We start from the raw sequence: 14,813 nt of genomic DNA on the forward strand, positions 1-14,813 counted from the left end.
TACTTCATCAACTATTAAAAAATATATCTATAGTTAATAATTTAATTATCATTTTCATAACATATTTAATAATTTAAAGTAAATTACATTTCATAAACTATGAAAAAACTTATTCATCTATTTAAATTTTTGAAATACAAAACTTAATCTCCGATTTTAAAAATTTGATGACTATTCAAGTAATCCCTTTGTTTCACAATAAGTGTCATTTTGACACATTTCACACAAATTAAGAAAATATTAAAATATACATATATGCCCTTATTTAATAAATGTTTAATGGGTTAATTTAGTCATAGATTAAGGTTAAAACTAGAAAATCTAATGAAAAAGATACATTGAAAATATAAAATAGTGCATTGGAATTGTAAAATGACACTTTTTGTGAAACAAAAATAAAATTCAAAAATGACAATATTTATGAAACAAAGGGAGTATATATTAAAAATTAATTATTACAATAATCTTAAAATTATACTAACATTATCACAATTATCACAATAATTAACATTATATTCCACATTTCACGGGTGAAGTATATTTTTACACAAAATAATTAAATGTAAATTTGAATAAAATAAAATAAAAATTATGTATAAATTATTATGACACTTTGAATTCCAAATAATAGTTTTCTTGTAATAATTTTATTTGAGTTGATTTATCTCGCATGTAGTGCGGGTTATTACCTAGTTAGCCTTATATAGGGAACCAACATAATCTCTCTTTATGATTACCGATCCGACCCGACCGACATCCGGAATTGCAAATCAATATCGCCGATCGGTTGCAGCTCCTGTCTGTACTCGGTGCCGAGAACCGAAATCGTCGAGTTTCTCGGTTCGGTTTGACCCGTTCGCCCGGGACTAAAAAACAAGATATCAAACCCACTAAAATCTGATGATTAGTTTGTATGCTGCTACTACTACTACAATACTATTTACTATAAAAACTCAATAAGAGAGAGAGAGAGAGGGGCGAAAGAGTGTCAGAAAGGGAGAATCGGTTTTAAGAAAAAACAAAGAAATTGAAAACATTCGTAGAGAGAGATCAATCAAGAAAGATGGGAAGAAATTTAACAAAGTTCGTGTTTCTGGTTCTATTGCTTCGTCTCTTGCTTCTAAATGGGAGTCTAAATTGCACAGTGTTCTGTTATGCAATGGGTTTCCGAAGAAGAACCTTGTTACGGAAGCAGTGTAATAGTACTAGAGCTGATTATAGAATATTCTTGTCAGATGATGATGTTTAAAAAATTAAATATTCATCATCTGAGTACCTTGTATAGATCATTTTTCTTTAAACATTTTTTTAAAAAAGATAGTTCATTATAAGAATTAAAGATTCAAATACTCATCACATCAAATAATGTGGTCTTATGTCCATTTCGTTTCGTGCAACCTCGTCCCCCAACCGAAAACAAAAATACTTGAGTGGCTTTGTTGTAGTACATGCATGTGTCCTCCAACCTCTAATTTGATCATATAGAAAATTTTGAGTGGCTTTGTTGTAGTCGCACGTTCAAGGACAGGATCACGAAATATCTTGGCTCATCCAATCATAGTCCGCTTTCTCCCTCGTTGCCTCACTGCATAAACCAAAAGAAGATCTTTTACAGGTTTGAAAACAGATTTTGGTTTAAAGAGGGGGACATGGAAGAGGGTTTAATAAAACCTTGAGCAAGCTTGTTAAACGTGGCTGACCATTGCTTCGACGACTTCCTGTATGCTGCCAGTATACGATCCATCTACAGTTGACAACAAAGTACACTAATATGAGACAACAACAACAGACCCATCAATAGTAGTAAACAATTATGATATGCATCACTCTTACCACATTCCCGCATGAAGAGTGCAATGAGAGTAAGGCTCTTTCAAGTACATATAAATCAACAGCTTTGTCTTCAGGTAAGGTCGATGTGACACTCAAGCCAAAATCGATTAGTACCTGACGGAAGACATATCCATTGTCATAAATCATCATACGTAACTAATCAAGGGATCATATCAAAATACTTACGAGCTGATTCGTTCCACTTCTGACTAGCATATTTGATGTGGTCAAATCACCGTGAGCCAAGCCACCATCATGGAGCTTCGCAATGGCCGCCCCAATCTGAGTAGCAACATCATCTAACCGTTCCTCAACAATCCCATTGGCTCCAAATTCAAGGAAAATGTCCTTAACAGAGTCGCCCTCAATATACTCAAGTGTCAAGGAGTGAAGCAGAGTATCCACGGCATAGAGAACTGGAGTACAAACCCCAAGCTTTCTTGCCTTTGTCATACACCTAGCCTCCTATATTCAACAACATATAAGACGAACACTTAACCTACTTTTCTCACATATAAACAAAGAAACAAGAATAACGTGATACAGAACAAAACCAACCGCATTCAACCGCTTAAGTGTGAGTTTCGCATCCAAAATCGGGTGTCTGTACTTCTTGGAGAATCGTTCTTTCACGATTGACCTTCTTCCAGCAAATGTAGACTCGAACACCCTCTAAAGATTAAACTGAAAAGACTTAGCCTTGCCACACACACAGAACAAAAACGTATACACTTTTGATTCAACTATATAATACACTATATAAGTGAAAACGTATACACTTAGTCTTGTCTCAAAAAGCAAAAAACATAAACACTGATTCAACTATATAATACACTTACAGCTTCGGCTCCTTGTTTTATCAGAACAAGAGATTCATCCCCAACATTTTCCTCACAATCCATCCTTAAAAGTTCTCACGAGTCTGTCTACACAAACACCAAAGCCAACACAAAGAGAGAAACTTTAGCAACTGTCTACAGCTAACAATAGTCACCTCTAAACCTAAATCTCCACCAAGTTAAGATCTTTTTACTTCAGATAAAAAATGCGTTGTGAATTAAAACTAATTGATTCTGTAGCTTTTAACTACATATGTAGGAAAAAAATTGAATCTTCGTGCAAAAAAATGAAATTGGATAAAACTATCGTCGGACACAGAGACGAATCGAACCTGAAAACTGAGTTGTATCGGAGATGAGTTCGGGAGACAGAGAAAGCTAGCTTGTATCGTCGGAGACAGAGACGAAGAGAGTCGCGGCGCCTTTGTGTTCGCCGTCGGGTTGTGAATTTAATTAAATTAGGGTTTAATACTCGAACCGGAAGCTGAACCGAAAACCAAAATTAAAAGAAATAAACCGATCGAATTAACATGTCGAGAAAGCATTCAGTACTTTGAGTCGGTTCGGTTTAAATAATTTACACAAACCTATTTGATCCTTTGTAATCAAATTTGATTATCTTTTTGTTTTGGTTTAATGTTAAATTATCAACTTTGATTATATCGTTCTACATCCACATTGATATCTCTCTTTCGTATTCTAGCTTTCTACATTTAACACTATCAGTTGTCTTCTTATAATTATGTTCTTTCGTTTTCATTGAATCATCTTCTGATGTTACTTCTACTGGAATTACATTCATATCGATTTTCGAGTTGGTTCTCGAAATCGAGATCGAACTCATGGATCTAGGACGATACATTCTGTTGTTCTTTGGCATCCTTTGGCTCTTGTCTTCATCTTCATCAAGAGGAACCTTACACCTCTCTCCAAGTATAATTGGCCGTACCAGTATCGAATTCTCTGCCTTTGGTTTCTGCTTCCTCACAGATTTATCTTCCTCCCCACGGTCGTGTCTCTTTGTCATGGACAATGCTCTCGTCATTTGGATCGTTAGGCTCGCGCTCAGTTTCTTCTTAGTAGACATGGATTTTCGCAACACCATGTTGTTACATGAATATGTTCCTCGTAACGCTTCTTTTCTCGCTGGAGGCAATGGGAGATCAGGGTTTGCAACGCTATTATTGTCATCGATTTCCGCAAGTCATTGGTTTCCTTGTTTTGCAAGTCATCGCTTGTTTGTTCTCTTTCTTTAGTTTTCAGGGGAGATGACTGGTTCCCTGTCTTGATCGTTCCCAAAGGCTGTTTTTTGTTCTTGAAGCCACAAAGGCCGGTGAATAAGGCGATGAAGGCAGTCATCTTGCTTGTACATACAAAGATTATAATAGAATCAAAATTGTATGTACAAGCATAAAAGTCCCTAAAAGTAATGGAACTTTTTAATGGTTTTGTAATCTTTTGGAGTCTGTTTTGTGAAGTTGTTTTTAGCTTTGAAAGCCGATTTAAATTGCTGGAATTAAGGTGATTTTAGTTTCTCAAGTATGAAGATTTGGTTCTGGATGTCTTTCTAATTATAGCTTCAATAAAAGAAAAACAAAAAAAACTGCTTCTCACTGTTTTTCTTATTCTTAGGAGGGTTTAAGTTTAACCACTAAAACATTGGTTGTTTATTTTCCTTCGGCCTTCTTGTATCAACATGAAACACCCAAGTAAAAAAAAAATTACTATAATTTGTTGGTATTAAACTTGCATGTCAAGTTATCGTCCACAAACATATACGTTTATATATTTTTGTTGACCACTGAAGAGTATAGACATACTGCAACATGCTTTATCTCATTGTTGAAGCTTTCTTGTAGGAATCAGATTTAGGCATCTTGGTTATATTTGAAGATTGTTTCAACAAATCGAACGAGGAGAACGAGTGCGGCGGAAGAACAAACATAAGGCCCTCCTCAGCCATCTCCAGCAAGCTTTCTTGTGGAACAATCTACAGAAAATGAAAACAGAGGAAATGACTTTAGAAAACGTTTTCAAGATTCAGGAGAAAAAACAAATATAAGCCTGAAGTCATGCTCATGTTGTGATTGATTCTTCATCAGTTTTACCATCTTTGGGTTTGAGAAAGAATTCTCATCCATCACATTGGTAGAGGTAAGTACTTTCTTCTTGGATCCATAATATTTTGTGATCGATCCGGTCACCTCAACCTTCAGAGATACTGATTCTTCGCCAATGTTAACAGCCTGCAATAGATGAACATTCATGTTTGGTCAAAAAGAGAACTCTAATTTTGTTCAAGTTGTACGAATATGAAATAACTAAACCTTAATCTGTATGTAATCTTTTCCATTGGTTTGGAAGGAGATGGCAGATGCTTTAACTAAAGAAGAGTTTCCCGTAAGAATAGAATTGAGAAGAGTTGCTCCTCTTGACTCGGTGAAGAACTGTTGGACCCAATAGCTAGGAGTTCCATATAGATGAGACGAGTTAAACACTATTGCATCTGGGATCCACCTGAAAAAGAAAACAAAAGCAAACGGCTTGTTTAAGATGAGCTCATTCAAGATACTGATTAAAAACCTTTAAAACTAAACTGAGAGATACCTTCTATCGTTTGTGTTGACAAAGAGAGGTGCATAGCTAACCATTCCTACAATGTCACTGCAACACAAACAAGGTACAGTAACTGTTTAAACTTTTCTTTTCCAAAACCAGAGAAGAAGATGAAGGTGTTTAGAAAAAACCTGTTCTTTTCCAAACCAAGGAGGAAGGCTGCTTCCCCAAGAGCGGCCAAAAGGTTTCCAGTGTTAGCATCCGTTTTGTTTACAGCGTATTCGCTAACAAAAGCCTATAACCAAAAAAAATGTTTGAAAACTTAATTCATTAGAAGAAGATACAGAAGCCAAGAAAGCCATGTTTCGTTATGTGGAGAAAGAAGTATTTTGTATCATCTATTACCGCACCTTTGGACCACTGCGTGGTGTATTGTCAAAGTCATGGTACCTGTTAAACAAGTCCTTTGCAAGAGTGTAAATCTGGACCAAAAAAGAATCTGTCAAAACCAAATGTTATGCATAACAAAATTTGAAACGTTTTTTTGTATTCTTACATGGTAATCAAAGTAATCAGCAGGGTGATTGAGTGGTTGAGACGATGCATCGCAGTTTGAGATGATTTTAATATCTGGATAAGCTTTTTTAATAGCATCATAGAACTCAAGATAGTTTCCTGAAAAAAAAAAAGTTGTGTATTAAAAGTTAGTAATAACCAAAGCTCTTGTTTGTTTCTGACAAAATGGTTCTTAAGAACAGAGAGAACTGTCAAAAAAAAAACCCTCTGTAGTAAGTCCTAGCACAATCTTCATTCCCAACTGCAACATATTTCAGTTCAAAAGGCTCAGGATGTCCGATTGCAGCTCGAACCGATCCCCATGTAGAATTAGAATCACCACGAGCAAACTCTATACCGTCAAGCGCTTCCTGAAACCGTATAAAAAAGAGACATTTAATTTAGTTTCATTTTTTGGCTCACTAAAGAAGCACACTTAGTGAGAGCTCCAAGAGAATACTTGAACAAAAGGCATGACACTTTTTGTATCAACTTGATCATTGTGACTGATCCCTGCAAAAGTTACACACAGAGGTAAATTAATACATGAAAAAAAAAAAAAAAATTCTTTAAGAAATAGAGATTTAAGAATTGCCATTGTTAAACACCCATACTGGGGTTGCACCAATGTCTTCTGCAAGCTACATTGACATTTGATATCGAGCTTAGGAGAAATAATTGAAATGCTTATAGAACCGGAAAGTAACAAAATGATCTCTTACTTGAAAGAATTCAAAGTGGCCAAGGCCATCATCAGTCCAGTACTTCCAAACATCACCATAATGGCCAGGTCTTTCCTCCCAAGCTCCCACGGTTTCTTTCCAGCGGAATGCATTGCCTAACCAGTCACCTTCCACAAAACAACCACCTAACTCCCAAAATATAATGGTAAGTCTCTTAGCTTTTCTCATCTTTTTCATATTTTACCAAGTGAAATACTATTTTTTTTCTTTAGAAATTACCAGGGAATCGGAGGAAACGGGGTTTTAGATCGACCATCATTTGGATAAGATCATTTCTGAAACCATGTCCCTATGACCAACCAAGTAAAAACCAAAAGTTTATATTTTTCTTAGATAAATTTCTCTGTTTTGAGAAGTTAACAAACCTTGTAAGTATCCATAGGCATGGCTGAGACTTGGTCAAACCAAATTAAACCCTTTTTGGTAGTTGTAAATTGAAGTCTTGCACCATTATCTGTACCATTTGCTTCTAAAACCAATTCCGTTCTAGCCCAGTTTGAAACTTCAGAACCCAAAGCTCTGCATAAATAAAATATATAAACAAACAATTTTTTTATATAAACATCAGTAAGAAAGTATTCAGAAAAAAATATTGGAGAATGTGAAAGTTTCTTTTCTCACTTAATATTTTGTGAAGCAAGAGACAATGATCCATTAGAACTTGTAAATGACACAGACAGATCGATATCACCAGTCGAACGCACATAGAACACCACAATGTATTTCTTCCCTTCTTCAATGTTCTGATGTAAAAAAGATACACATATATGAGCAAAACTTGTTTTAAACATTAGAGAAAATGAAAATTGTGACTAAGAGTATATAAGATGCATCATGCCCCAGTAACCCGGGTTATAAACCCCGACGCCTCCTGATGGACAAGAATTGCTACTGCCATTGCTGTCACAAAGCACTTCCATTTTAAGAGCAATCTTGTTGCGCTCAAAACACGAGGAACGGTCTGTAACAACATAAATGGATGATTCATCTCGAATAATGGACCAAGGCCAGATATTGGAAGGAATGTTTTGTCCACCAGCTTCAAATCCTGGAACCAAAGATTGTTAGTTATCATGCACCATTCTCTGTAATGAAACGTTAATAGTAAATTCCAAATTTAAGAACCTCTGTTGCTAACAAGTTCAGCCCATAGTCCACCTGCTCCAGCATGATTAATTTCCTGAAAATAATTGCATTCAGATTCAGAACATTTATAAGAGTAAAAAGTTAAAAACATTAAACATTAGGACTAGTAAAATTACAAGAAAATAGCTCATGGCTAAAGGGTAAGTTCACAAAGATAGAAAAACTTCTAATAAAAGTCATGTAATTGTGCAAAACCTCAAAGAAGATCCCGAACAGAGTTTCAGGAATTGGTCGCCTTGTCACGTTAGAAGCATCTACTTGCAGTGAGATCAGAATGGAGTCTTCTTGAGCATCAACAAGACAAAGGCTTTGGTAGACAGAACAAGAGCCGAGGAGAAATAAAAGCATGCAAACACTTGTGAAAAATCGACAAGAAGTCTTCATGTCCATCTTTACCAAATCTAATCAGAGCAAACACCTTGTAAGGAAAAAAACATGATTTAGTTACATCCAGTTTCATAAATCCTTCACATCCCTAAACTGATGATAGTATATAATCATCACAGTCAAACTTGAGATCAACACACAAGATTATCAAAACTAAGAGGAGACACTCAAGTGACTACATTGTACAAAACAAAAGTTGATATACTTTCAAGACTTCAGACATTATTATATCCCAAATGCCTTTAGAAAAATCCAGTCTTACTCTTGTCAGATATATCTTAAAAAGTAAGTAAATGTGTTGGATTTCAAATATTCTTTGGTAAGAAAGAAAGATCTTGACAGAAAATTACAAGAAAAGAGCTGAATAATAGTTAGAGAAGCAAAATTTTCAAGATCAAGAGTAAACCCATTATGCAAGAAACACAGATTAGAAGACCTGAGAATCAAAAAAAAAAAAAAAGTAACCTTGATAGGAGAAAGACACGAATGAGGAGTGAAACGAGGATTAGAAGTAAGAGTAAGATGTGTTTACTTTGCCTTGCTTTATAGGCAAAACCGCCAGCAAAGACGACATTACCTTCACGTCTCTTTAATTTGCTTTGAGAGCTTCTTTGGTTCCTTGCACAAATTATAAAAACCGCGTTTACAAACGTTTAAAATTATTTCCTTAGAGCGTTTGCGATTGTGAGTCGTTGAGTGGTTGTAAATATCACAAAAATAACAAAAAAAAATATAGAAGGTTGTCAGTCGTAACTTATCAAATATTTTCGAATACTTTCAACCATAGAAACTTTAAGAAAAACTAAAATCATCCAATAATAATTCTGATGTATATGTAGTAAGGTGTTTTGGAAAATAATATAACGCACTGACACAAATTTGCTAATAATATGGGCATAAAACAAAAGTTTGAAAACAAATTTCTCCACTTTAAGGAAAGGCGTGTGGAGAAGAAATTACAACTTTTGTTTTTTCTCATTTCTTTCTTCTGTATTCTTCTAATTTCTTACTTTGGTAACAAAGTTTGTTTCGATGATGCAAAAGTTTCTTCTTCTTAATAAAGAATATTATTTAGAATGAAAGGAGAAAAATCAAGTGAAAATGTGCATTGATCTTTCAAAAAGGTTTTGTTTATTAGATTATAACAGCCTGCCACATCCAAATTAATAAAAATATCTAGAAACAAATATAAGTATCATTCATTCAAAAATGTATAAGTATATCATTAATCAAATGGTTTTTAAGTGTTTTCTTCACATCCATGGGGTAATAATTACTGTTTTATTATAATTTTCTCTCTGATTTAGTTTTTTTTTGTATAGTTTAAATAATAATATGTTTTTGAATATTTTCATATATTTTTTGGTCTATTTTGGTAATATTTTGTTTAGCATGAAAGAAAAAGAAACAATTTTTAGAAAAATACTTAGGTTCACTCCTAGGGGTGAACCTTTGAATTCATCTCCTCTCCTGTCAACTAATCAAAATGTTATATCTAATATTTTATTTAAAAAATAAATGAAAATTAAATTAAAAAGCAAAACTAATTAAGGAAACAAATTATGTATACTTTTATTTAAAGAAAGTTAAAAATTAGTTTGGTTTAGATTTTACAATTAAACGAGGTTATTATATCGGTTTGGGTTTATAAATGAGAATTATGATTTAGATTTTATAATTAAAAAGAAATTATATGTCGGTTTGGGTTTACAAATGAGGTGGTTAGGGTTTAATTTTTACAATTAGAACAAAATTATATGTCGGTTTGGGTTTACATATGAGATGGTTAGGGTTTAGATTTTACAATTAGAACGAAATTATATGTTGGTTTGGGTTTACAAATGAGATGGTTAGGGTTTAGATTTTACAATTAGAACAAAATTATATGTCGGTTTGGGTTTACAAATGAAATGGTTAGGTTTTAGATTTTACAATTAGAACAAAATTATATATCGGTTTGGTTTTATAAAAAAACGATTTAAGTTTTTAATGTTATAATAATGTATACATATATTTTATAACGGGATGAACGGGTGAACCTAAGTATTGTCCCAACTTTTATTTAGCTGCTATTATATCCTAGTCAAAATTATCATGTAAAAACCTTGGTTTTAACTTTTAACCGTTATGTCAGTCGTAAATCTAATCCAATACCGTATATAAATGCAATTGAAATCCTCTGTGTTTTTATTTTGTTTTTTTTTTCAAATAAGTTAAATTTAATTCATTTGAGTTTTGTGCATATTGTATATTTTTGTGACTTTGTCTTCCTAGTTCTCTTTTCTATAAAAATGGCAAAATAAAACAACAAATTTTTGCTAAAATGTTATTTAAAATACCAAACTGAATCCGAACCATGTTTGCTAGAATTAATATTGATATGGTATCAACTCGTAAATTTCACTTTTGAAACATTTAAATCTTCTTGTAAATTCAACTTATATTTTTCTTTATTTATTTGAAAGTCTTATTTGGTTATTGCGTCATATATACTAGTAGTACCAAAAGCTAACAGAGGTTTATTTTGTCGCTTTATTCGTTCTGTGTCTATGCTTTCCCTTTTTTTTTGGCCATTAGCTTTTTATATAACGGCTTCTCTAAAAGAAAAAAATGTTGGGCTTTTGCAAAGCTTAGTAATGGAGAGAAGCAGATTCAGTAAAGTTTGTGTATTTTGCGGAAGTAACTCTGGTCACAGAGAAGTTTTCAGCGATGCCGCAATCGAACTTGGCAATGAACTGGTTTGCTTTGCTCTCTTCTGTTTTTGTTCTGGGTGACTAAAGTCTTCTGGCAAATTAAAAAAAAAAAAAAATCAGAACTTTATAGTGTTTTGAGAGCAAAAGATCCAAACTTTTTAAAATTTGCTTGTTCTTGTGAATGTTCTTAGACATGGGTTTGTGTTTATTTGTATCCCGATGCTGTGACAATGTTTAGATTTGTTCATATTTAGTGCTTTTGCTTTGTGGCTCTGAGAAATAGTTGTTGTTGCTCTGAATAATGTTTATTGTTAGAAGTATCTATTGTATCAATTGTTTCTGTAAAGTATTGGTGTTGGAATTGTAGGTGAAGAGAAAGATAGATTTGGTTTATGGTGGTGGAAGTGTTGGTCTAATGGGTTTGATATCACGGAGAGTCTCAGAAGGTGGTTGTCATGTACTCGGGTTAGTTTTAAGATCGTCTCTCTTCTTTATATTTTTCCTTCTTTTCTGATATGATACAGTTTAAGAGCTTTTGTATGTATTTCTGTATAGGATCATTCCCAAAGCTTTGATGCCTGTTGAGGTATGTTTACATCTTGAAACCTTTCATTTCTAAAATTATTCATTGTTTGCAAATTAAATTGAATTTTGGATTAGATGACTTCATTCTGTTTTTGTTAATTACTTTATGATTGAATGGGTTTAAGTAGATATCTGGTGAGACTGTTGGAGAAGTAAGAGTTGTTGCAGACATGCACGAGCGCAAAGCTGCAATGGCTCTAGAAGCTGAGGCTTTCATTGCGCTTCCTGGCGAGTTTTCTAATTCCAAAATTCTAGCATGGTTTTTAGTTCTGTTTTAGTCCACTTTTTTAAAGATGCTGGTGGCTTTTTGTTTCATTAGGAGGTTATGGAACTATGGAGGAACTTCTGGAGATAATAACATGGGCACAACTCGGTATCCATAAGAAGACGGTATTATGACGCTATTCCCTTTGCAGGTATCAACAGGAAGACAAATAGATACTATGTTAATGATGAGGATTGTATTATATATCTCTGCAGGTTGGTCTTTTGAATGTTGATGGTTACTATAACAATTTGCTTGCATTATTTGATACTGGAGTTGAAGAAGGTTTTATCAAGCCTGGCGCTCGTAATATCATTGTTTCTGCTCCCTCTGCTAAAGAACTTATGGAGAAGATGGAGGTACCTAAACACACTTTAGATTCTGTTTTTGTGTTATGAGTATAAACAGTACCATAGTTTTCACTTATTGTTCCTCTTGGCAGCTATATACTCCTTCACACAAGCACATTGCTTCCCACCAAAGCTGGCAAGTTGAACAACTTGGAGATTACCGTTAGCCAGATTGCTTAACAATGGTGGTATTTTTGTGTCTTTTGCATTAAGAAACAATCTCTTAAGCATTTGAAACAGCAATTGTGTTTGCAAATTACAATCTTTTCTCAATAGTGCAAAGCGTTTGGTGTATGGTTAAGGCCATTATGTCTTTTTTTTGTTTGAATGTTGGAAATCAATCAGAATGATCTGTCAGTTTTTTTGTTTGGAAAGAAATTGTGACAGATTCTAAGCTTGAAAAGCGACAGCTTACTTAACTCACATGGAAGCACTTAGATAATGTCTCTTCTGAAAGCAACATGAGTCGGGAACAGGTCTATTTCTTTCACTTGTCATTTTTTACCTTTCCCTTAACTCCCTCGGTTAGTTGTTGTTTGGCCTATATGTATCCATTTCAGTATTATTCACTTTGGAATTTTACTCTGTGTCCTCTCCCAGGATTCTGTAAACCGGTGTTTTTTTTTTAACTGACCTCCTTTAAATTATTTCTCCAATCACAAATCTGTCTAGGATGCAATCAGGCTATGTACATGCCACTAAGGCACTAACACTAGGATGCGACTTCAGTTAGGAGTCAATTTGGGCCAAAGATTTGCGAGTAGGACATAAACTGCTCAGGTGTGCGTAAGCCACTAAGCCTAGTTTTGATCTGGCTCTATGCTTTTTTAGCCCAGTATGAGGTCTAACTGATTGTAAAAGTAAAATCTATTTGGCACACATGGATCAATTTACCTATAATGCATAAATTATTTTCAATCATGGAACGAAAATTGTAGCATTTGAATCCATTCATGTTCTTGAATGAATCCAGATGTGACATTCCAAAATAGTAGTATTTTGTCAATAAAAAAGACAAAGGAATAGTAACATTGGCCAAAAAAAATTCTATCTAAGATCCCAATCTAGACCATACATAGCCATTAAATGCATTCATACACGAACTCATGTCTACTATAATTGGGCAGAATAAGTTTTCATGACCAAAACGATTCTATTGATATGTCAATGGACGACACCAGTATTGTTTTTGTCACATTGCAACTGCTGGAAGTACATCAAATATTGGTTTTCTAGAATCCCACGACTATAGGGTGTAATCCGACCGGAGACTACACAAAATATTAGTTGTGACACTTGGAGTTGGATCCGGTTTATATATTTTTTTTTTATAATTGCCCCTTCATTTTCTCCAATAGAGGATATTTGGGGCATGACATGGATCAGATGAAAGGGAGACATGGATCAGAAGAAAGGAGACAAACACGAATACTAGAAAATCGCGTACATAATATAAGTTTACCTCTAAATAGATGCTCGAACTTTATGTCGGAGATAAAACTAATCAACCTATATCGGACTTCTGATATATTTGTCAAACACTAAATACACAAACTTAATCTAATATTAAAGAAAATATTTTAGGAATAAAACTTGAAGAATATAAGAACACATTTCTTATTAGATTTAGAAAACTCTCTCAAAAACTAAATCTCTCTTTCTCTCAAGTTTTATGGAACACTTCTCCATGTACTCTTATATTTATAGATTTACACTTTTCCTAAACCTATTAGAAGTACCATTACACAACTTAATGATAATATGAACTTTTCCTTTTCCTAATCTATCTCTTTTGACAACTTCCTAGGAGATAGCTTCTTCCTCCAGTTGGAATTATCCAACATTCTCCCCCGTAATTCCAACATGAACTCCGAGAAGCTTGATATCTTCAACTCCGAGTAATCTCCTCATTTCCTTGAATTTAACTCGTCCTAGTGGCTTCGTAAGTATGTCGGCTTTCTGCTCCTCTCCTGGCACATGTTCGACCTCAATCTGCTCATTCTCTACACACTCTCGAATGAAGTGGTACTTAGCAAGCATATGCTTCATTCTCCCATGAAATACTGGATTCTTGGTTAGAGCTATAGCTGATTCATTATCGATTCTAAGCAGGATCTTCTCTCCTTTCACGCTTAGTATCTCGCTCAACAACTCTTTGAGCCATATAGCCTGTTTGGCAGCTTCCGTAGCAGCCATTAACTCTGCTTCGCATGATGATAATGCCACAGTCGGCTGTTTCTGTGTTGTCCACGTGATAGGTGATGAACCATAATAGAAAACATGACCTGCGGTGCTTCTTCCATCGTCGATGTCAATGTTGTGGCTACTGTCACTGTATCCGGTGATCCTTCTTGAAAAACAAACCGTAACCAGTAGTTCCTCTTAAGTACCTTAGTACATGTTTGATAGCTTGCCCATGAGACACCCTCAGACTCTGCATATAGCGGCTAAGGACTCTAACTGCAAAAGACAAATCTGGTCTCGTGTGGAGAAGATATCTTAAGCAACCTATGGTTCTTCTATACCTTGTAGCATCGATTTCCTTTTCCTTTTCCGCTTTTGATAAACTCAGACCAGGCTCCATCGGTTCATGAGTTGGATTGCAGGACCCCATTCATGCATCAACAAGTATTCCTTGAGCATATGCTTCCTGTTTGATCTTGATTCCATCTGCTCCTTGAATAACTTCTATGCCAAGATAATAAGTTAATTTCCCAAGATCCGACATCTCGAACCTCCTTGACATGTCCTCTTTAAAAACCTTGATGATCTTGAGTGATGTCCCTGTTACAAACAGATCATCAACATAGATAGCCACAATTAAGAACTCATTCTCCTCCTTCTTACAGTACAATGTCGGT

At 34.5% G+C, this 14,813-nt stretch overlaps 3 protein-coding genes across 4 annotated transcripts; 1 reads left to right on the top strand and 2 right to left on the bottom strand.

Moving 5' to 3' along the window:
* Positions 1–1,488: 1,488 nt before the first annotated feature.
* LOC104736638 (uncharacterized) lies at positions 1,489–3,235 on the bottom strand. 2 transcript variants are annotated; one of them, XM_010456657.3, is made up of 7 exons: positions 3,005–3,235; positions 2,673–2,759; positions 2,392–2,505; positions 2,020–2,298; positions 1,834–1,947; positions 1,672–1,744; positions 1,489–1,585 (listed from the first exon to the last, which is right to left on the bottom strand). In XM_010456657.3, exons 2-7 carry the CDS (start codon positions 2,733–2,735, stop codon positions 1,548–1,550), a joined length of 681 nt encoding a protein of 226 aa, XP_010454959.2. In that variant the 5' UTR covers positions 2,736–2,759; positions 3,005–3,235; the 3' UTR covers positions 1,489–1,547. The 2 variants fall into 2 exon arrangements, with proteins under 2 accessions (XP_010454959.2, XP_010454960.2); XM_010456658.3 differs by having other exon boundaries at positions 2,673–2,755; positions 3,005–3,126.
* A 1,147-nt stretch (positions 3,236–4,382) lies between these two features.
* Positions 4,383–8,080, bottom strand: LOC104736639 (alpha-L-arabinofuranosidase 2-like). Its single transcript, XM_087480939.1, has 17 exons — positions 7,868–8,080; positions 7,652–7,706; positions 7,361–7,574; positions 7,148–7,270; positions 6,892–7,045; positions 6,746–6,815; positions 6,506–6,651; positions 6,379–6,424; positions 6,244–6,296; positions 6,012–6,154; positions 5,785–5,905; positions 5,639–5,710; positions 5,420–5,523; positions 5,280–5,336; positions 5,000–5,189; positions 4,781–4,918; positions 4,383–4,662 (listed from the first exon to the last, which is right to left on the bottom strand). Exons 1-17 carry the CDS (start codon positions 8,060–8,062, stop codon positions 4,504–4,506), a joined length of 2,040 nt encoding a protein of 679 aa, XP_087337065.1. The 5' UTR covers positions 8,063–8,080; the 3' UTR covers positions 4,383–4,503.
* A 2,470-nt stretch (positions 8,081–10,550) lies between these two features.
* LOC104736640 (cytokinin riboside 5'-monophosphate phosphoribohydrolase LOG8-like) lies at positions 10,551–12,330 on the top strand. The gene is made up of 7 exons (XM_010456660.2): positions 10,551–10,797; positions 11,120–11,217; positions 11,308–11,338; positions 11,466–11,565; positions 11,657–11,727; positions 11,818–11,961; positions 12,045–12,330. Exons 1-7 carry the CDS (start codon positions 10,609–10,611, stop codon positions 12,117–12,119), a joined length of 708 nt encoding a protein of 235 aa, XP_010454962.1. The 5' UTR covers positions 10,551–10,608; the 3' UTR covers positions 12,120–12,330.
* The last annotated feature ends 2,483 nt before the right edge of the window (positions 12,331–14,813 follow it).

Source organism: Camelina sativa, chromosome 13, assembly GCF_030686135.1.
Source record: "Camelina sativa cultivar CO46 ecotype springtype chromosome 13, ASM3068613v1".
Taxonomy (NCBI): Eukaryota; Viridiplantae; Streptophyta; class Magnoliopsida; order Brassicales; family Brassicaceae; genus Camelina; species Camelina sativa.

Coding starts and splice junctions, on each gene's coding strand:
- LOC104736638 (XM_010456657.3), bottom strand. CDS start 2,735: ATGGATTGTGAGGAAAATGTTGGGGATGAATCTCTTGTTCTGATAAAA. Junction 2,299..2,391: donor CACTTAAGCGGTTGAATGCG/GTTGGTTTTGTT, acceptor TGTTGAATATAG/GAGGCTAGGTGTATGACAAA. Junction 1,948..2,019: donor GAAGTGGAACGAATCAGCTC/GTAAGTATTTTG, acceptor GTCTTCCGTCAG/GTACTAATCGATTTTGGCTT.
- LOC104736639 (XM_087480939.1), bottom strand. CDS start 8,062: ATGGACATGAAGACTTCTTGTCGATTTTTCACAAGTGTTTGCATGCTT. Junction 4,919..4,999: donor AAGATTACATACAGATTAAG/GTTTAGTTATTT, acceptor CATCTATTGCAG/GCTGTTAACATTGGCGAAGA. Junction 4,663..4,780: donor CTTTCTCAAACCCAAAGATG/GTAAAACTGATG, acceptor CATTTTCTGTAG/ATTGTTCCACAAGAAAGCTT.
- LOC104736640 (XM_010456660.2), top strand. CDS start 10,609: ATGCTTTCCCTTTTTTTTTGGCCATTAGCTTTTTATATAACGGCTTCT. Junction 11,339..11,465: donor AAGCTTTGATGCCTGTTGAG/GTATGTTTACAT, acceptor GGGTTTAAGTAG/ATATCTGGTGAGACTGTTGG. Junction 11,728..11,817: donor TCGGTATCCATAAGAAGACG/GTATTATGACGC, acceptor ATATCTCTGCAG/GTTGGTCTTTTGAATGTTGA.